This window comes from Acanthaster planci, linkage group LG13, assembly GCF_054643075.1.
Source record: "Acanthaster planci isolate LZ-2023a linkage group LG13, COTS_SCS, whole genome shotgun sequence".
In the NCBI taxonomy this organism is placed as follows: domain Eukaryota; kingdom Metazoa; phylum Echinodermata; class Asteroidea; order Valvatida; family Acanthasteridae; genus Acanthaster; species Acanthaster planci.
Genome location: NC_141789.1, coordinates 14,089,394 through 14,117,098, shown reverse-complemented (window position 1 = coordinate 14,117,098; position 27,705 = coordinate 14,089,394). Strand labels below are relative to the sequence as shown.

Sequence of the window (27,705 nt, the reverse complement as noted above, 5' to 3'; positions counted from 1 at the left end):
GTTGATTACTAGCCTTGACCTTGCTTAAGAGCCCAGGAGGTGGCTATCAAGGTGGTACCCGTGCCCCCTTGATGCTGACACCTGTGCCCAAAGTGTAGCAGAACCTTGGATTTCAGACCTTCCAAAGCCGCCGGTCGCTCACATCTGTTTAATACCCCCATCAACTTCAGTGCATTGTATTTCCCTTGACCCTCAACGGTCAAGCATTGTCAACTTCAATTTTGAAAAGAACATGTCTACTTGAGGCTAGAATGTAAACAAACTATTCTTTGAAATTACAGCAGTTTTTGAACTAAGATGTAGTTAAGTTTTTGCTTTGCTGTTCTTCCTCTCTTTTTTTGGAGGGGGGGTTGGGGGTGGTGCAGGGGTGAGGAGGGATGAGCTTTGATGCACAGTGATTTACCCGTCTTGCTGCTAGTTCCAATCTAATCGCAAAGTAGGGCATCTCAAGAAGTTCATGTGTGGATTGAGAGATATTACCTTCATGAACACATACATGGACATGCAATTATTTAGAATGAATCCAAGAGGAAGAGTTTTTTAAACAGTTATTTTCAGACATGTATTTCACTTAATTTTTTTTCCTTGCCCGCTAGGCACCTCAGCAGGCCCAGCTGCGAGTACCCCCGTTAAGCCAGCTCTTTCCCTCAACAATAGCAGCAATCTGGCACCTGCCACTCCAACCTCCACCAATAGCCTATGCATGGAGCAGGCAGTCGCCATCCATAGCTCCCCCGGGTCTCCCGTGGCCCCCTCCCCGGCCCCTCGCCGGCCGTTCGGGGTGGTGGTAGCCATCGACTTTGGTACCACCTTCAGCGGCTACGCCTACAGCTTCTGCCAGGAGCCAGACGACATCCAGATCATGCGCAAGTGGGAAGGGGGCGACCCGGGTGTGACCAACATGAAGACGCCCACAACGCTGCTGCTGTGGCCCGATGGTGAGTTCCATTCCTTTGGCTTCACGGCCCGTGACTCTTATCACGACATGGACCACAACGAGGCTCTGCGGTGGCTGTACTTTGACAAGTTCAAGTTGGCTCTCCACAAGGATCCAGTGAGTACATTTCATAATTACATACGTCAGTCTCCTGTGCTTGCTGCGTTGTTTCCAAGTTTGTCCAAGTCAAGGCTCAAAGAGAAAAAATATTTGCTCAGAGTTTTGGCTACCACTGTTAATAGCACGTGTAACAGAAAGCCAGTGATAGGTGAATGCCGCCACCTCCCTTAGACATGTGCATCGGCGTCAGCCTGAGGAAGCCAATTCAGGCATGGACCAACATGAGCTTCGTAGTACCCTCAACCATTTGTGCAGGCGTCCTCTGTTACACTGTAGTTTACAGCAACAACAGCTTTGTCATTTCAACATTAACAGTAGAAATTTTTATTTCTTGAAAGCAGGTATCTGCAGCTTTGCAAGCCAGCGCATCTTTATTTACAGTAAATGCATGTGTATGTGTTCCCAAACTTTTCAAGTAATTGCTGAAAATTAGTGTGGAATATTAAAACCAGTTTGCATTGCCATGTGGCTATTTTCTACTCTTATCTGCCTCTTCAGGCCTGGAATATTTCCATGGATTCATCTAATTTCTCATTTTTTTTAGGCCCTTCCTTCTGACTTCATTTAGACTTCTCCGTGCCAGGCATGTACCTTTAAACACTTCCCCCTTCTTCAGTACCAACTGGAAAGCCTTTTATTGGGTATAATGAATCAGAGACCAATCAATTGATACCAGGAGATATCAAAGTTCGCCCAGGGTGTCCCCCTAAATGTGGCCCCTCTCCTTTGTTTACATATTTCCAGTCCACCTTTCTGGCATTTCTGAAATACTTGTGGCACAGTGCCCAACAAACCTATCTAGATGGGCTATCTCCAACTTTTTGGTCTAGAACAGGAAATGACACAGGCCGACATCTCAGAAAATATGTTTGTCTTTGTTATATTTCCATCTGTTTGTATATATCTGTTTGCTTAGGAATTCCAGGTGCAGTCAGTCCATACTTTTGTGAAACATTCTGTGAAGTTGTTGATTGTTGTTGTTTTTTTGTTTTTTTTTTAAGTAGGAAAAAAACTGGAAATAGTTTTCGACAGTTTTGAAATCAGAGATTTTATAATTTATTATTACTTTTTTTTTCTGGAAACATGCAGACCCCGTGCTGGTGACCCACATTTCTATGTGCATTGTATTTTGAGTCAAGAAACAGACGAAAAATTCTGTCAGTGGTGGAGTCAGTGCGGTTGGAATAAAGAAGAAAATGTTACCGCCTTTGTAGAAATGTCTAGGTTTTTCTTCCCTCTCAAACAGTCTTTTATTAATTCTGGTGTAGACTGTTGTCAAAAATTTCCAAAAAAATTAGAAAGACCAAAATTTCGTGTTTCTCAACAAACAAACTAAGCCGAAAACACTCCAAATGAAACTGAAGTGGACCTGACTGAAAGTTACCGGTACAAACAATGTACCAATCACTTTACCAAGAATTTTGTACATGTACAGTCTTATTTTTCTGTGGTGTAACATAACAGCATAGTTACTCTTTGAAGTGGAGTTAGAACAAAACAAAAGTTCTGCCCGTATTCATATTTAATCTCCAAATGGCCATTCAGTTTCTGGTAATAAGAAATGTAACATTTCCCTATTTTGGGAGCATGTTTTAGGGAAAAGGAGTGATCATGTGGCAGTTGTAAGGGTGGTTGGTAGCCAAGCCCTGACACTCTCTGCACTCTTTCTGGACTGTGTCCAGGGCCAGGGACTTTGCCGCAATTAGGAGAGCCCCACAAATTCCTTGCATGCCTACATTTTCCCCCAAGACCATAGCCAGAGCTGGTCCTACAGTTGATTGAGTATTAGGTCTTGGGGCAGTGGCAGAACCTGTCCCTTCCAAAAACAAGGAAAGAGCCTTTCTCTGAAACAAGGAGGCTTGTACATGTAACTCCACACGTAGGCCTCCCGCTGAACTACAAGTTTCTCTTCATGAGTTGGAAGCCACCAACTTGACCTGTCTTGGTACCCATTTGCTCATAAGAATGATGCTGAAGTCTTTATAAACCCTTTGGGTTTATCTCTTATTTGACTAAAGGGAGGGACACAGTGAGTGGAAAACTTGATGTTTGTAGCTTCAAATGACAGAAGTACGTGATATATTCTATGTGCCTGAGGGGCCGAATGTGCAGTAGTAAAATTGGCCTGCCGAACTAGTGGTATATGGAACTTTCTTTAACCTAAGGATTGTGTCTTTGAAACCTGTCTTGACTACTGATGCAGTTTGTCCAGATCTTTCATTTAAAAATGCTGGGCCCGTTCCCTTATCTTCCTTAGCCTTCAGATTTAGCAATTGATTTTTTTTTGCTATCCAACCATTGGAAATTTCACCCACACCCTTTCAGTTAACCAAGTGATATATGAGGTTGAGAACCAGGAAGATTTGATTCACAAAGACCGCCTCCCCCCCACACACACAGAAAGAATTCTGGAGCCAGTCCTTGCCAATGGCTTCTATTTTGCTTGGTAATTAAGATGTTTGGGTTAAGGTCTGTTCCCTTGGATGTCAAATACCTGGTTGGGAACTCATAAATTGTAGCCGGCTCCCAACTCTTTCCATTCCAACCGGACCCTTGACCCTCATCCAGGGCAGAGTGACCTCCTGGCAACAGGTCAGGAGGACAGGGTGCCCTTTGATCCCAAACTGCACACCCTTGTCTTGACCCCACTCCCTAATAAATATGAATGGAATGCCCAGTGGAATGCTAGAGCCTCCCTTCCCCCCCCCCCAGAGCAGGTGGTCCTAGGTTTGAAGGGGGGGGGGGGAAACAAGCAGCCTGGCAAATATCAGAAGTGATTAAATTTGACCAGCGTCACACCTTGTGACAAACTGCCCCGTGCTGACAGACCTGTTTGAGGTCAGTTTTTGCACTGTTTTGGTCCATTTTTCATCCCTCTTGGCTCATTTCCACTTGCCATGGATAGTATGGTTGGATTTTGTTTTTTGTGGGTGTCAAGGTAGGGGTGAGATTTGTTAGGATATTTCCCAACTTCATGATTTCCTTTTTTTCCCCACTTTTTTTTCAAACAATTCACCGTTAAAGTGTTTTTTGCTGATCAAACTTGATACCGCACACATGAGATGGGTAATTGCCTCGAGGCAGACACAGACCTATACCATAGACCCAAACTACCATGTGGTCCCCCTAAGCCTCTGGTAATTATTATTGGATATTTCATTTTTCTCCAATTTTGTCCCTGCGGACGTGGTATTAGCATGACAAAATCTGCAGTTTTTGTTTCACCAACTGGCATGAAAGAAAAATCTTCCATTCCAAAATTATGCAGGTAGCATGATTTATTGCAGGATGGATTTTTATAGTGTGTGTCGGTATGCCAAGGTCACCCATGATATGTTGGGTCCTGCTCCAGGTCTGTAATGAGGCTCCTTTTTTTTGAGGCTCCAATTTCTTTCCAGGTATTTTGAAAGCCCAACAGATTTTCATGAAAAGGGGAGCCCTTACAAGATCTTTTTGGCCTTGATTTTACGAGATTGGCTTATTTAGAGGTATAAAGTTAACTGCAGTTCTCATTCCACTGACTGGTTTCATGTTTGAATTAACTGCTTTGAAAAAATCAAGAAAAACAGTGGCCTTGTCAATAGTCAATTTGAAGATCATGTAATGTATCTTGTGCAAAAAGTCCATGAACTACAGGGTGTTCTGTGTGAGTGAACACCAGACAATAGACCTACAACATAATGATGTAATGCAGTGTTTACCGCGGTGCATTGTGGGTGAAAGGTGGGGATTTTGCAGGAACGCTTCGAAGTGACACGTTGTGTGTAACGTATACTATATGGCGTGTGTATCAACCTTTCACAAAAAAAATAAACAAATAAAAGAATTCTCGATTACCGTCCGAAATGGTCCATGTGGACTGCTGTGTACCATTGTGTTTATTAAGCACTCAACGAACGCCAGAGCTGCGTTTTTTAAAACTTCCAAAGGACCGCAAAAGGCGACAGATTTCCGTGAAAAATAAGGCCATTTATTTATTTTCACATGGACCATTTTTATTTTTAAAATTTTTTCGCGTCAGGTTGATACACACACCAAATAGTATACGTTACACATAAAGTGTCACGTCGACGCTTTCCTGCAACATCCCTACCTTTCACCCACGATGCACCCCGGTAAACACTGCCTTACGTCATTATATTGTAGGTCTATTTGAGGGAAGATTCATAAACCTGTGGCATAGCGTGCAGTAATAAACCACACCCTCTGCCACATTATAGCAAATCTCGAAAACTCAGAACCTAGAAGAACCTTGCATATTGCAGCCTCACATTGGTTGACCATTTTTTGTTGACCTGAAAAGGTGTTGTTCTAAGCGTTGATCTAAATGTGCCATCATGCAGTTCTAAGTGAAAGCATTCCTGTGTAAAGTCAAAATCCCATTGCTGCCTCTTATTTCTTCTCGACCTCCTGTTTCTGCAGACCTATGCACTTTTGTGGAATGCTCGTCTGGACAGGAGAAAGGCACTAGAAGTAGAATCTAATTTGTTGGACCTCATCTAAAACCTGCCGCCAGAAAAAAACTTACAAATTGTGTAGCCTGAATAGTCTCAGTGGATTTCCCCCATCAATTCTCTCCTAGATCACTTGCCCTGCTGTTTTGTCCACCAAAATTCCAACCAATCCCCGGGCACTCAAAAATTTGATCTTTTTCACACCTTTTTTGGGGGGGGGGTTAGGACAGTTTAAAGCTAAAACCCTTGTTGTTTGTGTGCCTGCTTATCAAGGGACGACTTGTTTCAAACTTGCCCAGAGGGCTTGTTACTTCCTGGTCTGGCCTGGTCCACTGTGTTCTTAAGGTCAGTGGCAAAAGCTTGGGGGGGGGACTGACGTGCCGTCTGGCATCTTGTTGTTTCAGTGTGTCAATGTCATCTTTTCCCATGGTCGACTACCTTACTGTGCATGTGCTGATTATAAGTGACCCTATAATGAGTAAACTGTCCGAGCAGTAGGCTCACAAACGGTGAAGAGAGGAAAGTTTGGGAACTTTGGTTGCTCTTAAAGTCAATGTTGGTACAATCTTTCAATCAGCACAGTGTATACATGTTTGATGGTTGTGCAGGTATTTTCATACCAGATCCGTAAACCTGACTCTCATGAGTTTGTCTGTAGCACTTATGCAGTTTCCAATTGTTTTCATGACACAAATGATACTCATGAAAAGATTTCCCAGGCTTGTTCCCGTCTCAAATGTGATGTAACAAAGTTTCCAGTGTTTCAGATGTGTGCACTTTTTTGAAGACCTTATCTTTATAACGGAGAGACTGCCTGTCTTCGGTGTTCGTTCCTTGAAAAAGAATCTTTCCATTTGTAGGAATACGTGTACAGTGTACAGCTACGCAAATGTAGACATTACGGTAACTTATATTTTAGACACATTTCACCCTCCCTTTTCTTGATCTGTAAATATTTTAACCATGCTTTGTAGTTTCTATATTTTGGAGAAATGTTAAAAAAGCAGGCATCAATATCTTTTAAGGTGGGGCAATTGGTTCATAGTAATATGGTCAAAGCCATGGCATCTCTGTTTTGTTGAGAAAATCCCATTTGGTTTGTTGTACGATCATGGTCAATCTGTCATCTCTGAAATTGCTCCACACTTCACCCATACACAAGGAATTCAACACTTATTTCTCCAGCACCACATTTTTGCATGTAGGCGGACTCTATATTTAGGCGGAGTAACTTTCTCACATTTCATGTCACCCATGGTTAAATAGTTTTGAGTAGTAAAGTGGTGACATAATTCACTTCACCCACAGAAAAAAGGTGAGTAGTGCTTTTATTGTTATGAGTATATGTAGGTTCCCTTTGAAAGCATTGTATCACTAATTGTCGACAGATGCATTTCATACCTCAGTATTTCTTAACAGTTTCACATCTAATGCAATTTTTTTTTCACAAGTACTTACTCGGAGAGGGAGTGTGCTTGGAAGTCAGAAAAGCCATATGTTAAGCAGGTCAACCCATTTTTGTTGAGAGGGGTGTGTGGCAGGTTTTTTACAATCTGACCATAAAATGCCTGTCATTGTAAGCAGTGTATGAATAATGTAGATTTAGAAACAATAGTTGAAAATCTTCCCATTTATTTCATGTTAAAAAAATACAGGATGAGAACTCTTTCACAAAATTGTTGGATTTCTGTTGAGGGTGCAATTTACAATGGCCCAGAACAGCTGAGGTGGTCTCTAGTGAGGTGGGCTGCCTCACAATTGATGTAGGCAGAAGAAAACTTGGGAGATCCGGTATCAGTGCACTTTTTGAAGGACTTCTGTTACCTGGGTTTCATCTCAACTGAGTGCCTCTGTAGAAAATGATGATGAAGGAATTTGTGTGCTAAATTGCACAGATCAGCTGAGAACCAGTTACTAAACAGTATCCATCTTGGCATAGTTTTGTTGGTAACCTGCCTCTGCTAAACAGCCATTCGCAGCGCTTAACAAATTTCAGTACTTCACAAATCTGCCAAATTGGTCGCTGCTCTGAGCCTTGGTAACCCCTTAACCGTAATGTTGTTTTCTGTTCCAAGTGTCTTCTGAGGAGAATATTGCCAAGCATCAGGACTTGTTTTTCTGGCCCAATTGTCAGACTGCTGTACATTTCTCCTTCTTCTAGAAATAGCATGGAATATATTCTTTTCAACATGACATTGTGTTTATCTCAGAATTTGACAGATGGTCTTCTCATATTGATTCCCCCCCCCCTTCCACTTCCATTTGAAGCTGATCCTGTCAAACAAATTAATCATTTTTGGGCTTGCGGTTCTATAAATCCTCATTGAAGAAATTTGCAGTGGCCACCTTGGGATACCATAACCATACCTGCAGTTCTTTCTTCTCTGGCTCTTGCTCAAAAAAGGAAAATTGTCCCATAAATCTCTTCACCTGTGGGCTTTTTCCCCTTTCCAACTTTCCAAATCGAAGATGTTGGACATTAAAGGGTTGGTTCAGTTTGCCCGACCACCTTCAAATAAATAAAATTACGGAGCCTGGAGTCAGGCCCAGTTTGGCCAGGTCCTGGCCATTAGCAAGTTGTCTTTTTACAATGCTTTTGGGGGATTTTATCGCCCCTGTGCTGTAAATGATTTGTTTTGAGCCCACTACTGCCTTTGTTGTCAACTTACCATTGAAATCATGCTTGTTAGCAAATGGTCATGGACTTTTCATATTACCAGGGGTGTCAATCGCAAGACATTTGATAAGTTGTTTTAAATTTTTATAATACGTCCAGAAAAAAAGATAAAATTTAATAACTTCATCAGTAGGACTTTGGAATTCTTTTCTAGATCAAGACTTAATCTTAATCTTCATATTCATCTTTGGCTTAGATCAGTTTTGTTCCGACCCGTAGATTTTTCTCTTTGTTCAAAGCTTCTGCCACTCCCGTGACAAATTACCCTGGTTAGGGTAATCTGTTTCCCACCAATCCTCTTTGGAGCCAGAGTTTAAAAATCTCAGCTCCAAACAATCCTGAGCATGGCCCATTTAAACAGCGGTTCGTGTTGAAGATCTTCAAAATTGCCTGAAGGCATTAAATCTAAGGTGTAGCTGCACAGAGGCCAGTCAACCTCGAAAATTGAATTGTAGACAATCAATATATTGGTCAGGAAATGGTTCGCACAGAAAAGTTGCCGTCATTATCATAACAGCTGGTGCCTACCGCTAAATGTTGGCTTCCATTAGGAAAATCTATGTGAGACCGGTTACTGGTTGAAGTCAAATATTTGTCCGTTGGAGGAACCCAATCAATTTGTCATTTACCTTTTTTTTTTAATTGGTCTCGGGAAAAGATAGAGTTTGGGATAAAGGAACTTGTCTTCCTGGAGTGCAGATTTTCAATGCATGAATCTGCACAGTATTCAAATGGTAATTCTGTGCAGGCTTACAAAATACAATAGAATATAAATAATTCCCTGCACCACAAACAAAAGAACGAAAACAAAAATACATGGTGCCTGTATTGACCATGATGCTCTGCATGAAATCAACTGCTCGCATGAGATAAAAGAAAAGATTTGAAATTTTAAGCAAATAGTTTCCATGTGAAATGAGATTCAAGGATTGTTGTGCCAAAAAAATTGTCAGGAAATTGAAAAAAATAAGAAAGAAAGTGGGCAAGAGTTGAAAAACTCAATGCATGCTTGTTCCAAAACTGTGAGTTTTTTAAAACTTATTTCAGTCTCTTTCCTTTTACTTCCCTGGATGTACCTCTTCCAAAAAAAGGCCCCCTAAAAAACCAACAAAAGAACAAAATCTTGCCAGCAGGCCTGTGACAGACAGACACCTGTAAATAAACAATCCCCAAGCCTCGTTTCTGAAAATATTGCTCAAATATATAAACAGCCCTCACCTGGCGACTGACGGGAATGAAATTTATACCACACCGCTTGCCTTGACAAGTGACTATCAGAAGGGAGGTTCAATGACCAAGCTCGTCTTCAGGGAGTGTGCCAGAAGATATGGAACAGAAAAGAAAAGATTCTCAATCAATTTACTTGTCACCGACTTTGTAATCTCCAGAAAAAAAAAAATTATCGTGAGGTTCATGTTACCACCATCAAAAAAGCTTTTAACATTCCTCAGGCAAACATCCATCATTCCCCAGGCATCCACCATTGGACCATTTTAGGACCACTTTTTTGTCCCTCGGCAAAGCCTCTTCAGTCATAATTCATCCCAGGGTCCCTGGTCCTCAGCCAGGGTACCAGTACAGCCCAATTAGGGATATCTGAGCTTCCACTTAGTGCCACTGCATCAAGTCAATCCCATTGAAAATTTGTAGTTTGAGAAGAGCAATTTACACCTGACCCCTGTTTTCTCTTTTGAAATTAAGGTCAGGTATGTTCTCATCATCGACCCCCCTTGCTTCCCTCCAAAAATTTGATTTGAAGATTTGAAAATCAGCAATTGTAGTATTTTGATTCTGTTGTTTACTTGTTCTTCTTACGTGGTTTAAGTATGATGCTGTGCATGGCACTCTACAAGGCGTGAGGCACAGTGGGTTGCATGCAGTGCATGGGTTACTAGTGAAGAAAAATTGTGCGTACACTACAATGCACTGCGGCTGTAACATTGCATTAAGTTTCATAGTATACAAGGTCATTTGAGTCACGTACACTTGCTGCTCACAGCCTATGCTTTTAAGGGGGTCTACCCATTATCACTTTTAGTTACTAGGCATAGTGCTTTTCCGCACCTGCAAGTTGCAAGGGCAGAGATTCAGACCACAGTGTATATGGTTGACAACGTGTGGCCCCAAGTATCTCTAACATCCCGGCATCTCTACTAGTGATTCCGGTCCACCAGGTTTAGCGCGATATAGCACACACGATACCTCCTGAAGCTATGCGGATGTTTGTATACCATCTCCCCTGCTAAATAAAAATGATTTGTAGCACAAATTGCAAGAAAAGACAGAACTGGGTTTGGAGAGAACCAACACCAACTTAACTGCCAAATGATCCTAGGTAGGGGGAGACAGGGTCATACACTTGCCTAGAATTGAAAGTACACAGGCAGCACTCCTCCATCGTGAGGCGTTAGTGGAACCAAGAGTCCTTATAATGTAACAAACCATGACAAGAGTCAACAATTGGGACTTTTCTAGAATCCCTAGTGAGTTTGAAGTCAAAAACAAGACACCCACAAGTTCAAAGAGCTGGCGTATTGACAGGTGGTTGGTTGGGTGTACTCTGTCTTTTTATCTCAGTTTTTCCCCCCTTTCCCTGTCTCTGTGGTTTGACTGTTACCCCTGACTGCATTCCTCATCTCCTTGGTCGCCATGGGATTTATCGCCCCGCAATATATATGCATGTGTGGTGAACGTCCATCTGTGCTGGTAGTAGCAAGAATTTCATGAGAGTTGCTTTGCTGCTTGCCTTGGAACAGTGCCAGTGTTTTGGAAAAAGTAGGGGCCTGCTTTTAGAGTACACATTGTCTTTTTGACAGCTTTTCATATATCGCAGTGTTCACTCTTCATAATCAATTATGAGTTTCTGCAGGTGACATTGAATAAAATGTCTGTATTTTACACCAGGTAACTTTTTTTGCTAAGCAGGGTGGCTTCGTGAGGTCATACTTTGAGGAAACAGAACCCAGACCTTTTAGTAAATTGTTAATAGAAGCTGTGGGTAGCATACCAATCACATTAGTATATGGTTCTGGATTGAAACTAGTCAAGCTTTTTAAAAATAATTTAAGCTACAAAAAAGACAAATTAATTGCTACATGGCAATATTTTGGGTGTTGTTACTCGCTTTGTGTTATATAAGGGAATTTCATAAGCTCACAAATGTTCATTAAATGTGGCAAGTTGTAAGTATCCACGGAGTACACCGAGAAACTTAGTTGGGCTGACGATGCCAGTTTTCGTGTCTCCTTTTTTTCCTTTAGAATCTCAACCTGGAGACCGAGCTGACGGCTGCTAACGGACAGAGACTCCCCGCCATCAAAGTGTTTGAGCACGCACTGCGCTTCTTCCGAGAGCATGCCGTGGAGGAGCTGTGTGACCAGTCCAACGACGGCCGGTTTGACCCGGGCGAAATCCGCTGGGTGCTGACCGTCCCTGCCATTTGGAAGCAGCCGGCCAAGCAGTTCATGAGGGAGGCAGCCTACAGGGTAAATCCAAGCTTTTTTTTTTTTCCTCTGTCAATAATTTTTGAGATGGTTTCGTTCTCTTTGTCTCAAAACTTGGACCGCTCCTGGTCCTTTTGAAGTTCTCTGTTGATTGGGAACTGGCTAAATTCTTGGTAGGCATGCAGCCTTGTCTGAAATGAGTGGCTGAGGTTGAGGCTAGTACTCACAACCATGGGAAGTGAATGCAGCCTGATATTATCTCAAGCCACTGCCGTAACATTCAGACACGGCTTATAGCCGGTTGGAATAGGCTGAGGCCAAATCAGCAAACACATTCATAAAAAGATGTTGATATGGGAACCCGCCGTTCCCACATGGTGTTTCTTGTTTCCAATGGTAACAGTTCGTTTTTCCAAAGTTCGAAATCTGAGTTTTGAGGTTCACCTAGACTCTTACTCGTCGATTGACTGTTGCCTGCCGCAAAGTTTTTTCAACTTTTTGGGGTATTTGTAAAAAATTTCAGGCGGGCCTGGCCTCACCCTCCTTCCCAGAGCAGCTGCTGATTGCCCTGGAGCCTGAGGCAGCCTCCATCTGCATCCGGAAGTTGAGGATGAGGGAGCTGGTGCCGGAGCATCTCTCACAGCGTCGGAAGTGGATGAGGGACAATCCGGAGAAGTCCAACAGCCAGGTGGCGGAAAACATCAGACACGGTAGGTTGGAAAAGAGTCGGGATACTATACTGTTTCAGAAACCACTGAAGTTCAAGAAAAAAAACATTCAACTCCCTGAATGGAATACTAAAGGACTGGGGAAAAAAAGAATTAAAAGTCACAAAATTTTCTCACACCAAGATTAAGGGTTTCAGTGGAAAGGGCTTGTTTTTTAAACAGTGGTTTCAGTGCTGCGTCTTTTTGTACAAAGTTAACTTTGGGTTCAGTAAAATGAGACGTCTACTGAACAATTAGCCGGCTCACTCATCTACGTAGTTTTGAAAGTTTGAGGAATCGCACATTATTTGGTCGATTCAGTGCAAAAACAAATGGCCAGTAAAAGAGGATAATTAAACCGCGAAGCTATTCTGTTGGTGCACATTTCAGACTTTTACAAAAATTTCAAACTGGACAGGGGAGGATGCGTGTTTAAATACAGTCAGTTTGAAGATAGTGTGTAAATGCTTGGGTGTGATATTGCCGATATTGCCTCGACTGGTATCCTACCAATAGCTGTACAATGTGATTTGTCCAGCGGGAATTGAACAGGGCTTTGTTTGTGGGAATCCAGGCCAGTGGTTAGACACGTGCTGCTTAGTACATGGGTGTGCTCAGTGGTGTTTGCTAAACCGGGGCAGATTTTGGCATTTCTTGGCCTGCAGTGAGTCCCTCGTTGCCGGTAGGCCTGTTTTTCTGCCCCCCTCGGCGAGGCCGGGGGAACAAAGATAGCCATTCATGCTGTGGTCATTGGTGTGGTTCCCCATATATCAGTCATGTTCAATTCTATTGGGACCAGGGATGATGCCCTTTCAAAAGAGGGAAAGTTGAATTTTGTTTATGAGTCCGGAACAAATGTGTGTTTGTTGTAGGAGGAAGGTTTTTCTTGTGGGGGTGGGGTCTTTTTTTTTGTCGGAACTTAACTTTTCCAGGCAAGGGAAAAGTGACATCTTGTGGAAACAGTATACATAGAGAAGACAAACTATTTTTTTTTTTAAATTTGTGCTAGTATTTATTTCTTGAGTCTGGTGCCTGCCTGAATTGTCAAAAAAAGAACCGCCAAAACAGAAAGAAATTTGAGAGCTTTGGATCAGAGTTGCTTTAAAAAACCAATTGGTTACAACTCTAGAGGCTTTAATGCATCAATAACCACTCAACCTGGTTCTCCACCCATGTCACTTCACAGCATCCAGCCCAACTACTGGTAAGGCCTGCCCCAAGGTACCCTAGGATCAATGTGCTCCCTCCGGGGATTCGCACAAAATCCTTCTTTTTTTTTTGCTCCTGTAAATCCGGTCATCCATCTCTGTCTGTGTGCAGCTGTGCCGTGACTCCTAAAAGTCAAGTTTCCAGATTTTCTGATGACCAGGACCCTCCCAATCCCAGGTCGTTGGCCCCCAGAAAGTACATTGTGTTCTCCTCCAAAGAAATCCCCCAAAGTGGGGACTGTGTCGGTTATTTTATTCTTATTTAGTGTTGACCTGAACCATCAGTTCCGATCATGTTTCAGTCATATTTCTGGTCAAAATTTGAATCAAGATGGCTGATAAATTCTTATCAAGTTTTTGTGTATTTTGTGGACCCAGTAGTCAAGGGATCTGATGCAGCGTTTTGGGGGGCTCTTGCCTGGAAGATGTTAACCACTTCTTGCCAGGTTGCCCGGAACCAGAGACTTTGGCTTTATATGCAAAGCCAGGGTGCCCGAAATCTGACAAAGGAGTTTGACCTTGTAACAAAGACCGTACTCGGAACAAAAGACAGGGCTGCTGGGAATTGCCAACATTTTTCAGTCGTCAGTAGTGGAGGAAGTCTGTCCTTATTTTGAGAGATTGTATTACTGTTTGTGGCATTCAGTGCGAGCGGATTACCATTGGGGACAAAAGCACTCCAGTGCTCCTGGGAAGAGCGATACAATACCGCTGCATGCTAATCTGGTCCGCTTTTGAAAAGGCCTGGCTGAAATACTCGGGTGTCTATAGATGTTGTTTGTCGGATTAGAGTAGCCACCAGACAGTCATTTGTGTGGACGTAAACATCCAGTAAATAAAGTTACTGAATTTTTGAAGAATTTTGAAATGGAAAATCTTTGAAATCCCCCGGGAATATGTCATGTACATGTAACTTCAAATTAAACCCAGCAGCATATGGTTAAAGGGACAGCTGAATATGGGCGATTCACTATAGTGTGCCTCCAAGATTAAGCAACAAGTTGAACAATCACAGTGTGCAAAATCGATCGACCATTTCCAAATGCATATTTGGTCGACAAATTCCGCGCATTGTGATTGGTCAACACATTGCAAACTCTTGGAAGTGCACTACTGTGAATCGTCCGTATTGGATGAGAGTTTCCTCTTTTCTCGAAATTCACTTGTTTGAGGACCTCAGGGATCTGATGCTGCAACTTGGCGGGGGGGGGAGGGGTGTCAGACCCCGGGTGAGATCAGGGCCCCATATGGTCCCTTAAAATGATTCCTACCCCCATCTCCCCCCTTAAAACTCCAGGAACCCGCTACATGGTGGTGGACTGTGGTGGGGGCACTGTGGACATCACCGTCCACGAGGTGGAGGAGGACGAAGGGGGCTCGCTGAAGGAGCTGCACAAGGCATCGGGCGGCATGTACGGCTCAGTCTGCGTGGACGCCGAGTTTGAGAAGCTCCTGGTAGAAATTTTCGGCGAGGACTTCATCGAGGAGTTTAAGGTGATCCAGTGGGATTCAGACCCTGAACCTAGAGAATTCTGCTCCAACAACTCGGATAACTTACTCGGTTTTTAATTTTTATTTAGGGGGCATTTCCATCGACTGTGATTTGAGTAATAAGAATTTTTCTTTGGGGAAAAAGTAAATAGGCATCAGGTGAATGATCTTTATTGAAGGTGGAGCAATGTAGTTAAACCAAGATGGCTTCTTGGCGGTATTAGGGAATTAGGGAGTGTCTCAAAAGTTGGAACGCTATACAATGTTCCCAACTAAGATCACTTGTCAATTGGGAACCACAGTGTTTAGAAAAGTGAGAACAGAGATGTACCGTCATGACCCTTGTTTGCTGTGGAACACTCTTTTTATCGTTTTACAATCACGTCTGTGTTCCTGGTTTCCCTCCAGATCAAGAGGCCCGCAGGCTGGGTGGACCTCATGATTGCCTTTGAGTCACGCAAGCGCAACGTCAACCCCTACAAGAACAACCCTCTGAACGTCTCCCTGCCCTTCTCCTTCATCGACTACTACAAGAAGTACACTAGAGAGACGAGCACCGTGGAGGATGCCATCTGGAACTACCGAAGCCAAAATGTGACATGGTCGGCCCAAGGTATTGGAACAACTCAGCATGGAATTCCCTCCACACCCCAGTTTTAGGAACCACACGGAAATACTTAAAATTAGATCTGGGCAACTTGGCAAGATCACGTCATCATTATACAGTTTTTTCTTTACAGAGGACAGACGACTTTCTGGAAGTGTGATTGCTGTTGCTCATATAGTCTCTTACAAGTAGCATTAAATAAAAGTTTTATTTCAGCATAAGAACATGGCTTCTCCTGACCTTTAACCAAGCTTTTTCATATGATAGTTGTATGAAAAAAAAAAACTTTAAGTTGTATTCGAACCTACAGACTCCTGAATGCTAACAGGTGCTTTACCGTTGGAGCTATCTAGCCTCATTTCTGAGGTCTCCAAATTAACTGCTAACAAATTATAGAAACTGCCTGTGTGCGACATGATTGCTCAAGTGATGGAGTGCTGGTTACTGAATTGGACAATGAATTGGATGTTCAAAGTAATATTTTTGATTAGTCCGGCATCATAAGGGTATAAAAAAAAAACTCATGTGGCACCTGAGTTTCTGATTTTTCGTATGTTGAGTTCCAGGTATGCTGCGTTTCACTCCAGAGGGCATGCAGCAACTCTTCAGGCCAGCAGTTGCAAGTATCATTTCCCTCGTTGAAGGACTTCTGAACGAACCACAGCTAAAGGTTAGAATTTGGTCGTGGTTCTTCTTGTTTTGTATATTTTGAAAAAAAGACGCAGATTGTTTAAAATAAAGTAATAAGGTCTGTCGTGATCCAGTTTGGCCCATCAGGGCAGCGTTTATCCCTGGTTTTTGTTGATGAAGCAATTAAGAATGATCTATCCCCCCCCCCCCCCGGACAGGATGGTATTCTAACACAAGTTGCTCCCCAGCTAATGACCATGTAGCACACACTTAGTAGCTGGATTCGAACCCCTGACCTTCTTATCATGAGTCATGACTCCTAACCACAGGGCTATACTCCCTATAAAACGGAAAAGGTTAAGTCCATTTCATACCCAACTGCTAATTTATTTTAATGCCCCTTGTCCTTCCAGGGGGTGTCCTACCTATTTCTAGCGGGAGGCTTTGCACAGTCCCCTCTCCTGCAGAACCAGATGAGGAAGAAGTTTGCCAGCCGCCTGCGGGTGATCATCCCCCGGGACGTGGGGCTGACTATTCTGAAGGGGGCAGTCATGTTTGGGCTGGACCCCACGGCGGTGCGCGTCCGGCGCTCCCGGCTTACCTACGGCGTGGGTGTTCTGAACAAGTTTGTCCCCACCCGCCACCCCAGGGAGAAGCAGGTGGTCAAGGACAAAGTGGAGTGGTGCAAGGACATCTTCGATACGTATGTCCAGGCCGACCAGTCAGTGGCGGTGGGCGACATGGTCACGCGCAGCTACACGCCGGCCAAACCCAGCCAGAAGGCCATCGTCATCAACATCTACTGCACAGAACGAGACAAGGTGGACTTCATCACCGACCGGGGGGTCCACAAGTGTGGCACGCTTCACATCGATGTGTCGGACGCTCCGGCCAGTGGCGCCAGCCCTGCCAAACGGCGAGAGCTGCAGCTCACCATGCAGTTCGGGGACACAGAGATAAAGGTCAGCGCTCTTGATGTGCCCACCGGCAAATGCGTCAAGGCAAACATTGATTTCCTCAGCAAGTAACCCAGGTATGAGAGCAAGCTGGCAAGATGACATCCAAAGCACACTTTTACCTTCCTTAGTTTGCTGCCCAACTTCGGACATGGAAATGAGTTTGACTGGGCCACCCTCAAACCCTCCCCCCCACCAAATATGAAAAAGCACCGATGAGCAACTGGTGTATTCAACAAATGTTACATAAGCAAAGTACTGCAGTGTTGAATGTCGGAATCAATTTCTTCAAGTGTAACTCTGATCAGAGACTTGAAATGTGTGCGTTACTCTCTCAGTGATTTCTTTGCTGCAAGTTTTGTGAGAGGAAAGTCACGCAATACAGGAAATTGTCAGTGGTCATCTTTGGCAGGCCTAGTTTACACTACAGGGTAGACCCACCTCGGTGTGGGCATGACTTGCTGTAGCTTTATTCGGGTGAAATTGTCCACCAAACTCAAGATTCTAGTCAAGGGAACAAAATTATTTCAGTTGCTTCCATTTTAAAATGCAATAGATATTCAGGCTGAACCCCTCAAAAATATGGCTTCGGGGTCGAAATGCCAACCAGTCATGGGCTGAATGCTCCAAGTAGGCCATTTTTTAACAAAAAAGGGACAAAATGATTTACCTCAATTCCTTGCTCTGGGTAATAGATAGTTAGCCCCATCCATAGCCACCAAAAAAGGGAGAGTCAAGAGAGAGCTGAATGCTTGGGTTGTATTTAGCCCCTGGAAGTCGTCAGGGTTTTTGAAATTATTTTTTAATTAAATTTAAATGGAATTGGAACAAAATGTAACTCGCTTGGAACTGTGTTTCCAAATTTTGAACTTGCTGTTCAAGTCTCATTGATAGCTTATTTGAATATATTATTGTCTAATGTATTCCTCTAGCTTTCTATCTCAAATTATTGGTACTGCATTTAGGTATTAAGAGTAGACTTAACTGCAAATTGACACGACAGTGCCGATTTCTGCATGTTGACACTTCTGAAGTTGTAGAGCAGGATAAGAAATTAGAATGCAAATTCAAATCTGGTCAAGTAGATCCTCCCACCCCGAGTAGTTCTAAAGGTACGTTGATAAAAAAAATGTGAACTTTGTCTTTGTTACTTTTACTCTACCTCTTGAAATTATTTCACATCTTATTTGCTCTGTGGAAAAAAGGTCATGTGCCCAGGAGTTGATGATTTGATGTGAAATGAACAAAAACAGGGTGCCATGTACAGAGTCATCTTTGTTTGAACATTTTTTGTTTGACTTTTGTTTTGGTCAACTTTTTACCTCAAGTTGTCCATGTACATGTATGTACTTAGCCAACTTGTCCTGATTGAAAAGAGTGTTACGTACTTGTACATTATTGGGACATCGATTTTCAGATTTTTTCAAGATATTTTTTGGAGTTTTCTGTTACGAATGAATCTGTTGACGACGTACTGCACACTCAGTGCTCTCTGAAAGCTTGCGAGTGTGAACTGCAGAAGTTTTCTGGGATTGGATCATTTCTAAGGGCTCTCTGAGATACCCCTCCTCAGAAAAGGTTCAAGGCTTTGTCAGAAATCCTGTAGAACAAAACAGCTGGGTCGATAGAACATCTGTGTACAGTGCTCTTGAGATTACCAATTCAAACCGTGCCCTTATATTGAAAGAAAAAAAAAAGGGGGGAAAAATGAGTGGGAAACATTAGTAACATGTCTACTACAATTCATTTTTTTCTGAGTTTTCGGAGGCCCCAAATCCTCAACAAATCCTGTTTTGTAAATATGTTAATTATCAATGGATGTGATGAATTTTTACAGGCAATTTCAAGACTAGGTAATGCGACAAAAATCAGCAAACCAATTTAATTGCAGATATGAAGTGCAGTCAATAAATTAGAATTAATGTGATAAACCAAAGGAAGAATGTTACAAAAGCACTAGTACAAGTAGATGGAGAAATTAACGAGTGTATTCATGTAGCTACTCAGTATAGTATCTTGCCAGTGTTTATATATTCAGGCACGGAAATGTAATCTTGCCGTATACTAACACCTATTCGTAAAATGTTTGGCTAAAAAAAATACATGACATGAAAACAACGTTTACAGGAATCTTTGAATGTATATAATGATTTGTTGATTTTTTAAGCAGTTGGAAGTTGGATTGAAGCATTCGAGGGAGTGAGGGCATACTGTTTATCGCGCCAAGAGTTGTAATCAAAAGTTATCAGGTCAGTCAAGTGACAAGCTATCTCTAATGAAGCTTGCAAGAGGCACTGGTAAATTTGTCCTAGTTTGATCCCATTTAGCTGGACTGGTAACTTGACTCATGACTTTCTTGGTTTCAACGTGATTGCTGAGTAGATATTTACCTATTTACTTGTTGGTTTGGCTAACAGCATATAAGTTATCTTGCAATGGTGGGAAATGTTGAAAGTGTATACTTCTCTGAGGGTTGAATTCAGTTGGACTGCTGTATATTGACTCAGACTCACTGTCTTAGGCTGCAGACGGAGAAGGTCTCATGACCGCGTGTCAGTTTCACCAAAGATTTCGAAGGATGCATTGTGGGTAGCTTTTTAGCCTCGCCTGTGAGAATAGCGCCTATTCATGTGACATGTTGATCATTGATGATCCATTGTCACCAGATTCACAAATGAAATGAGAATTTCTTTAAAAAGTTGCCTGGGCTCTAAAATTGTCACAAGTGCCTTTCGATTGAGCGTTGAGTGTTTAAGTGAGTGTATAATCTTGTTTTATATTGGTGAAATTTAAATTTTACAGCAGATATTGTATTCAATGAAATGTAGAACAGTTTATCGATTTTGTTAAGAACTGAAAAAAAGTGTCCAAGGATATTTTTTTCAGTTCGAAAAATGACCAAAGTACAAGTATACACCCGATTACGTATAGTGAAGTTTTAGCTTTAGATGGATTTGTGAGCTCTGAGTTTGCATAGTGGGTTGTAGAAAAACGGGTTTATTTTGATTTGAACTGTTGCCAGTTACAGGGTTTAATTTATTTAGATGCTTAGCAGAGTTGGGGAATATTTGGAGGTTTAGAGACACAGTCATGCTTAGCAGAATCGGGGAATATTTGGAGGTTCAGAGACACAGTCATGCTTAGCAGAATCGGGGAATATTTGGAGGTTCAGAGACACAGTCATGCTTAGCAGAATCGGGGAATATTTGGAGGTTCAGAGACACAGTCATGCTTGGCAGAATTGGGGAATATTTGGAGGTTGAGAGACACAGTCATGCTTAGCAGAATTGGGGAATATTTGGAGATTCAGAGACACAGTCATACTTAGCAGAATCGGGGAACATTTGGAGGTTCAGAGACACAGTCATGCTTAGCAGAATCGGGGAACATTTGGAGGTTCAGAGACACAGTCATGCTTAGCAGAATCGGGGAACATTTGGAGGTTCAGAGACACAGTCATGCTTAGCAGAATCGGGGAACATTTGGAGGTTCAGAGACACAGTCATGCTTAGCAGAATCGGGGAACATTTGGAGGTTCAGAGACACAGTCATGCTTAGCAGAATTGGGGAATATTTGGAGGTTGAGAGACACAGTCATGCTTAGCAGAATTGGGGAATATTTGGAGATTCAGAGACACAGTCATGCTTAGCAGAATTGGGGAATATTTGGAGGTTGAGAGACACAGTCATGCTTAGCAGAATTAGGGAATATTTGGAGGTTCAGAGACACAGTCATGCTTAGCAGAATTGGGGAATATTTGGAGGTTCAGAGACACAGTCATGCTTAGCAGAATTAGGGAATATTTGGAGGTTCAGAGACACAGTCATGCTTAGCAGATTTGGGGAACATTTGGAGGTTCAGAGACACAGTCATGCTTAGCAGAATTAGGGAATATTTGGAGATTCAGAGACACAGTCATGCTTAGCAGAATCGGGGAACATTTGGAGGTTCAGAGACACAGTCATGCTTAGCAGAATTAGGGAATATTTGGAGGTTCAGAGACACAGTCATGCTTAGCAGAATTGGGGAACATTTGGAGGTTCAGAGACACAGTCATTCTGCCCATTCTGCTGGTCTTATTGTTTCATTGAAGGGTTTCGTCAAAAAAAGAACTATTCATTGAGGGAAATAGCTGCCTGAGAAGAGAGGAAGAAAGAAATGTCTTGTGCAAAGTCTGATTGAAGAGGAATGCCTTAAATTCAGTACAAGAGAATGTCACTTGGGCTGAAATGCAGTGTTTTTTTCCTCAGCCACATGCATAAGCGAGCCTTGGACACTTTAGACAGGTTTATTTAACTACAATGGGGCAACTTGTATTGAAAGGGGATTTCTCAAGGAGCCAGAAGAGTTCTTGGGCTAAGTATTATCTTAAGGAAGGGTGATGCAAGTCACTGGAAAAGTGCTCCTTAGTAATAATTTTTTTTTTCAGATTTACTTGTAATTTGTAAACCCTTCCATTGTATTTTAACGCAATCCTAGTCATTTCTGATCAATTCTTCCGTACTTATTACAACTCACTGTATTGTCAAGATGTGGTTTTCATCCTGTTGAACTGACTTATATTTCAAATGTTCCTTTCCCCGTTTCCTTCATTACAAATGCGTGAGTGCTCTCACGGGTGTTTTGTGACATTGGAGTGGATTACAACTTGATTTTATCCAAATGTACGTTGTAGTTGATCGAGGTTGTTCTCTAAGTTCAGACGTTCAGTATTACCGTACCATGTTCTAAGTTCCGGTATTCTAGCTGTATATTTTTCAACAGTAGTTTTTTGTTGTTGTATTGTGAAATTTCAGATATTGAAATATACCAAGGGACCGATGCCACCAAAATATGTAGTTTTAGAGATTTAGTGTTCGCTTTGCACCAATCTGTGGATGGTTTTATTCATGTCAGTTGCATTTTAACTCTTTATTTATACAATTATATATATAAAAATGTACATGGAGGTACCTTATTTAATCTGTAATTGAACATAATTGTTATTATTCATTTACATTTCCTATTATGTAACCGTAGTCTAGTTGAAGGAAAATTGTCTTAATTTGCCCCTGGTGCACTCAAACTACTTCCAGTGCGTGCCAACTTGTACTTGTATATTACTCTAACTTCTAGTTCTTACTATGACACGATCAGTCTTTTAGAACATCTAGTTACATGTACAGTGTGTCCCATATCAGTAAGCATGGAATGACTCGTGTGAAAATCAGGAAAAAACAAGTCTTTTATTTGGTCGTAATCCCAACCCCTTTCGTATTTTTTTCTAGCCACCCTCTTGGATCCTTCCATTTCAGTGGGGGGGGGGAGAGTGGTACTTGCTACATCTTGTGGCCCTGCTCTTACCTTCCTCAACTCTGCCAAAATCCTTAAGAACCATCGACTAGAATCTGAAGACTGGGGGGTGGTTAGGGTTAAATCGTGGAAAAACCCGACTGGAAACAAAATGCATGATGTGCCGATGAAACTAGTTCTGCACCTACACCCCCCCCCTCGCCTTAGACTTCTTTTGCAAGGAGTTTGCTAAGTTTGCAAAGTTCACTTTGTTTTATGCAGGTCTGCAAGAAGCTGGAAGGGTGGAAGTAGTCTGGTAACCTGGGAAAGAATGTTGGGACAGTATCTTTTCTTCCGGGAACCAGACCAACAAATGACCAAAGGCTGGTGCCTTATTTAAGGCATTGATAACGAAAGTTGTGTCTCAAGGTACAGTTTCGTCTTCAACGTCAGCTAATCCCTGGCTCCGCAATCCAGATGTAGACCTGTGTGATTGTCAGACCGATTGAAAAATTCCTGTCTGGCTTCACGTCGTACATGTATGTGTTCCCTTAGTGAGTCACACTCTTCAAAGTTGGGGGCTTCAAATTTAGAAGAAAAGGCAAAAAAAAAAAAAAAAAAAAATAGATGTGAAGACAAGGTTTCAGACATGCCATAAGTGTAAGCCACTCATATTGGCTTCTTCTTCTTTAGAAGTTGTTCATACTCGGTAGCCGCAGCCAAAGGGATTAGAAAAGTTTTGCCGGTAAGTCTTGGATTTCCAGCATTCTCTGTGATCTCAGGGACACATTCAGTCGCACATTCCATTCACCAGAAACCATTCATTTTGTCAGAGTTTTAAATCAGCCCCCTCTCCGTGTTTCCCATTTACAGTGCACATCTCTTGTCTCATTGCAATTTTCCATTTTTATTTCACATACTTCACTGTCGCTCATTTTACTTTGATTTCATCTTTCTAATCTTTCACAGATTTTAGTATGGCATTACATACACCAAGAATATAATATTTCTCTTTCAAATAAATAACAGCCAATATGCGATGGTACGGCGAACATAATTTTACGATCACTTTAAAAAGGGCAGGAAGAGCTGAGGCTTCTAGGGAGTTAGTGCGCCTGTAAAGGCGTCCATGGATCAGGCCAAGTACACTTACCTTCATGCACAGAACATGTGCACTAGCATAAACACTCTCATCCAGCTAATTTTTAATGCTCAAAGCCAGAGGATATTGCAGCTAAAGTGACCATCCACGCTTCCTCATTTTACTGATGAATTATCGTTGAAAGATAGTGAGAAACTGATGTCTGTTCATGGCGGTGTTTCATTGCAGGAAGAAGGGTTTTTTATCTCAGAAAGATGTTTCTTCATGATGTGTCTGGAAAAGATGTCTTTTGAGTTTACATCATATTTTAGAAGGACCTTTTTTTGGATATCAAACACCAAAGCTGAAAAGAGGCTATATGGTCAACTGACTTCTCTGCACTTAATCTTTCCTTATGGACGAAAATGTGGAAAAAGTGGATGGTCACTTCAAGCTTCCATAAGAGGGCACTGTTACCTTTAGAGTTTATCATGAACATCGTGCAACAAAAGAACTTTGGAAGAACTTTGGAAGAACTTCACCAAAGTTGCCACCGATAGTTCTCTTTATATCATAATTCACCAAACTAACATACTTCAAATGAAGTGTAGAATTAGATGAGTTTTAATGAAATGAATTTTGCTAGACTGTATCGAGTTACTGATTACATTTTATACTAAGTACTTGGTTCAATGAATTTGTACTGTATGTGTACTGTTGTGATGATTCTTTATAGGGCATGTATCAATAAATGTTGGGAATTTCAGAAAAAAAGTTGGCTTGCATATGATTCATAAGACTGGTTTCTCATCTTTTGCCAGTGGAAATAACTATATTATTTCTGCAATGAAAAACTAGTGGTCCTTTGAGGTTAAAGCATTGATCAAGGCAAATGAATGGATAAGAATATTTCTCTTCAAAGCTGAACTGCTAGAAATGTACACAGCAATGGTAAACCACCCCCACTCAGCATCAAACAATCAGAAATAACTTGGGGATTGACATCACAGACGTCATACAAAAGCATGGACTGGCAATGCCCTTACGGTCCGTGTTTCACGCGAATCTAGATCTCAATCAGTGATCCCAACGCTGGTTCTCTCCATCCATTTGGCGGATTCTGGTGTCAGTGAACCAATGAAGGATTACTAATCAAGATTCTAATTCGTGTAAAACAAACAGGCCCTTAATCTTTATACACAGGTCACTGAAGCCACCGGTGGCCATCTTACTGTACCGAATACAAAAGCTCAAACAAAGGCTTGCCCGCCATGGCTAACCAAATTCACTCATGAGAGCCAACCATCACTTTTGCATTAAGTGCGGTAAGATGCCAGCTGGTGGCTTCAGTTGGTACAACAGGGTTCGTAGCCGTCATTAAATTCCCTAAAAATCTTTCTTGAGTTTTATTGAGGTCATGAAATTCCTGGAGAAGTCATGGTAGAAAAGTGAATAAAGTCACTAAAGGTCATTAAATTTTCATCTTTTACATCTTGTATTTCATAATCGTGCTGCATTTTTCAAGACATGTTTCAATACTTTGCATTAAGTGCGCCGATCTGTGAATCATGAACAGTTATTACTGCTATGTCAAAGCCCCGCGATGTCACCTCAAAGGACTGTGATCTAATCACAATTGCGCATATTACCAGCATCGTAGAATTGCACAAACCGATTATGGAATTCAGTAAAAAGTCTTTGAAAATGGATCATAAAAGTCTTTGAATTTGTTGCGAGTCTTGCCACTACGAACCTTGTACAAAGACATTCCGAGTCCAGGCTTTTTTATGACATCCATGTCTGACGTCTGTGTTAAAACAAATGGGCGGCCAAAGGTGGGTCTTTCTGGCAACCTGCTTCTGCCTCATTGCTAGTAGACGTATGAGATGATTAACTCCTGATCATTTACTGGTATGGCTTACTACACAGGGCTGAATTCTTGGAGCACAATTCTGGCTCTTTCTATTTTGAAATACAAGTGCTTCAAGAAGACACCTGAACTCCGCACCGCATCTTTGTTTGGCAATCTTGATACCTTCCTCCAAACCACAGTTTAAAAGTCAAAAGCAGCACAGCCATCTGCATCGAGTTTGATAATTTTGAAATGACTTCATCACCAACTTGTTAGCCAGCTCACCTGCCATCTGGCCTGATGGGCCACAAAGCGTCAAGAGTCTGTCTTCAACGTCAACCGATAAGTACTGTTAAAACCTGGCACCCAAATACCAGACTTATCCAACTTAGTCATCGTAATCCGGAATGTCGTCAAACGAATACCCCCTGTAACCCTTGTAGGCATACACTGCCAGTCTCACATGGTAGAATCCTGGAATGAACAGCACCGTTCCCAGAATCAGTATTGGCCACATCCTGTCCTGGTATTTATTGCTTATGTGTCCGGTCACCAGCAATGCCCCGATGGTCAGCAAGACCGTCCCCATGATCAAGAGGAGGCAGGCTACACCGATGGACTTCCAGGGGACCTTGGGGGGCTGTCGAGTAAACTGGGGTGGTGGAATTTCAAGAATAAGTGATAGTAAAGAAACAGCTTTGTACGGGAATTTAGGAGTCTCAGAACTGTACATTGGAGTGAATACCTGGAAAGTATGCTCTGCGTCCCAGAGCAAATGTGTAAAGTAAGTAAATAGATCAGTGCTTGAAACAATTTGTGCCGTGCTTTGTGATTTGATGAGTACGAAAATAGACATTTGGTACCTAGTCCCTGTTTTACAGTTTTTTTCTCCACAGGCATGCCACGGTACTGCTACTGACTGGTCATCGTCACGGGTTTACTGTCTGATGCAAGAAATCGAGGAAAACCATTTGCAGAACTTTGAATGAGACCTCACCCTTTGGTGATGACTATTCAAGACTTCCCCTCAAATCAAGGAGACCTTACTTTGCCTCTCCGAGCTTGAAGAGGAGGAGCAAGTCCTGAGCCCCATAGAGGTAATTTTGGAGCATTTGTCAATTAAAATGTAATTTTTCAATTGATCTGATTTTCTTTTTAAAGAGAGTATTGCTCGGCTGTTCAATTTTTTTACCTGCAAGTCTATGTAGCCATCCCCAGTGTCAGTCATGCGGGTGTATTTCACACTGCTTTTGTCCGTAGCCATCCTTCTAGCAGCCATAGCACAGATCAACAGACATCAATGCTGGAGAATGAAACTGCCGGAATACACAAAGTGTCTGCTGTTGAGAACTCAAAAATAAAGTAGGACAAGGCCTAGCTGGAGTAACTCCAGCCCTTGTACTCACAACCTTGAGAAATTAGCAATGTCATTCAGCATTAAGACTGGAGTTGTTGGGCATGAGCGCTAGTAGGCCTAATATTAAACGCCAACGTAAATGAAGCAAGTGACAAGGCACCACAGTCTAACAGTCATAACCATGATTTTGTCAGTAACCATGGTAACCACTTAGGGAAAGAGTTTCATATACGGACACCAGTTAATTAATCCCTACAGTAACCCGTTAGCCATCAGAAAGCAAAAACGTGCCCCCCAAAAATTCAATGTAAGAGAGATAATACCAAGTCATTTTACATGGAAAACACTTCAAATTTTTCAGATCAGTCTCATATTTAGTCATAACGTTATAATGGGTAGGGTTTGTGCACAGGGTGTCAAGCGGCGTCTATATTCACTGATATTTATGGAACTCTTTCCACGACTTTGTTTACCAGTAATTCTTGCCTCACAAAGTCCGTTTTCCACGCCACAGACTTGCCACAGAATTGTCGAAGGCATTAAATTATCGTTCACAAAGGTTTAACCATTAACGCTGTCACCATAGGCCTAGTGTAGTGAGTATTAGTAGTATATTGAATCCGACTGCAAATTTATGCACATTATCCTACATAGGTTGCATGCAACTACTGGACAGTAGTGACTGCGCCCTCAAGAGGTTTTATTTTGCTCCAAACTCCTACAACCGAAGGCACAGTGGGTGCACTGAACTATCCATTGAAAACAGTATAAAATCAACAAAGTTTGGAGACCCGTAGGAGGCAACTGAAGTCCCGAGGTCTCTCAAGCAAAAACAATGTGCTGTTTGGTCCAGTAGATTTCATTTGATTTGAAAATTTAGTAGGTTAACAGATGAATTTTTTAATTATCCACC

The 27,705-nt window shown here is 42.1% G+C and overlaps 2 protein-coding genes across 4 annotated transcripts in view; one reads left to right on the top strand and one right to left on the bottom strand.

Moving 5' to 3' along the window:
• Positions 1-24,357, top strand: part of LOC110973860 (uncharacterized) — a 49,478-nt gene extending 25,121 nt beyond the window's left edge. Inside the window, exons 4-10 of one of the 2 annotated variants that reach the window (XM_022225033.2) lie at positions 597-1,054; positions 11,449-11,673; positions 12,155-12,341; positions 14,844-15,040; positions 15,446-15,650; positions 16,211-16,314; positions 16,688-24,357. In XM_022225033.2, the coding sequence (XP_022080725.2) occupies positions 597-1,054; positions 11,449-11,673; positions 12,155-12,341; positions 14,844-15,040; positions 15,446-15,650; positions 16,211-16,314; positions 16,688-17,302 (1,991 nt within the window). In that variant the 3' untranslated portion in view covers positions 17,303-24,357. Of the gene's footprint in view, positions 1-596; positions 1,055-11,448; positions 11,674-12,154; positions 12,342-14,843; positions 15,041-15,445; positions 15,651-16,204; positions 16,315-16,687 lie in introns of both variants that reach the window. The other variant, XM_022225032.2, reaches the window with a different exon arrangement.
• LOC110973904 (transmembrane protein 230-like) lies at positions 24,185-27,458 on the bottom strand. 2 transcript variants are annotated; one of them, XM_087144800.1, is made up of 3 exons: positions 27,279-27,458; positions 26,628-26,751; positions 24,185-26,087 (listed from the first exon to the last, which is right to left on the bottom strand). In XM_087144800.1, exons 2-3 carry the CDS (start codon positions 26,712-26,714, stop codon positions 25,824-25,826), a joined length of 351 nt encoding a protein of 116 aa, XP_087000926.1. In that variant the 5' UTR covers positions 26,715-26,751; positions 27,279-27,458; the 3' UTR covers positions 24,185-25,823. The 2 variants fall into 2 exon arrangements, with proteins under 2 accessions (XP_087000926.1, XP_087000924.1); XM_087144798.1 differs by having other exon boundaries at positions 27,266-27,457.
• Between the last annotated feature and the right edge of the window lie 247 nt (positions 27,459-27,705).

Bases quoted from the DNA above. Each gene is read 5' to 3' on its own strand.
- LOC110973904 (XM_087144800.1), bottom strand. From the start codon at position 26,714: ATGGCTGCTAGAAGGATGGCTACGGACAAAAGCAGTGTGAAATACACC. The intron at 26,088-26,627 runs GTAAAAAAATTG...CCACCACCCCAG, and splicing joins ATGGCTACATAGACTTGCAG to TTTACTCGACAGCCCCCCAA.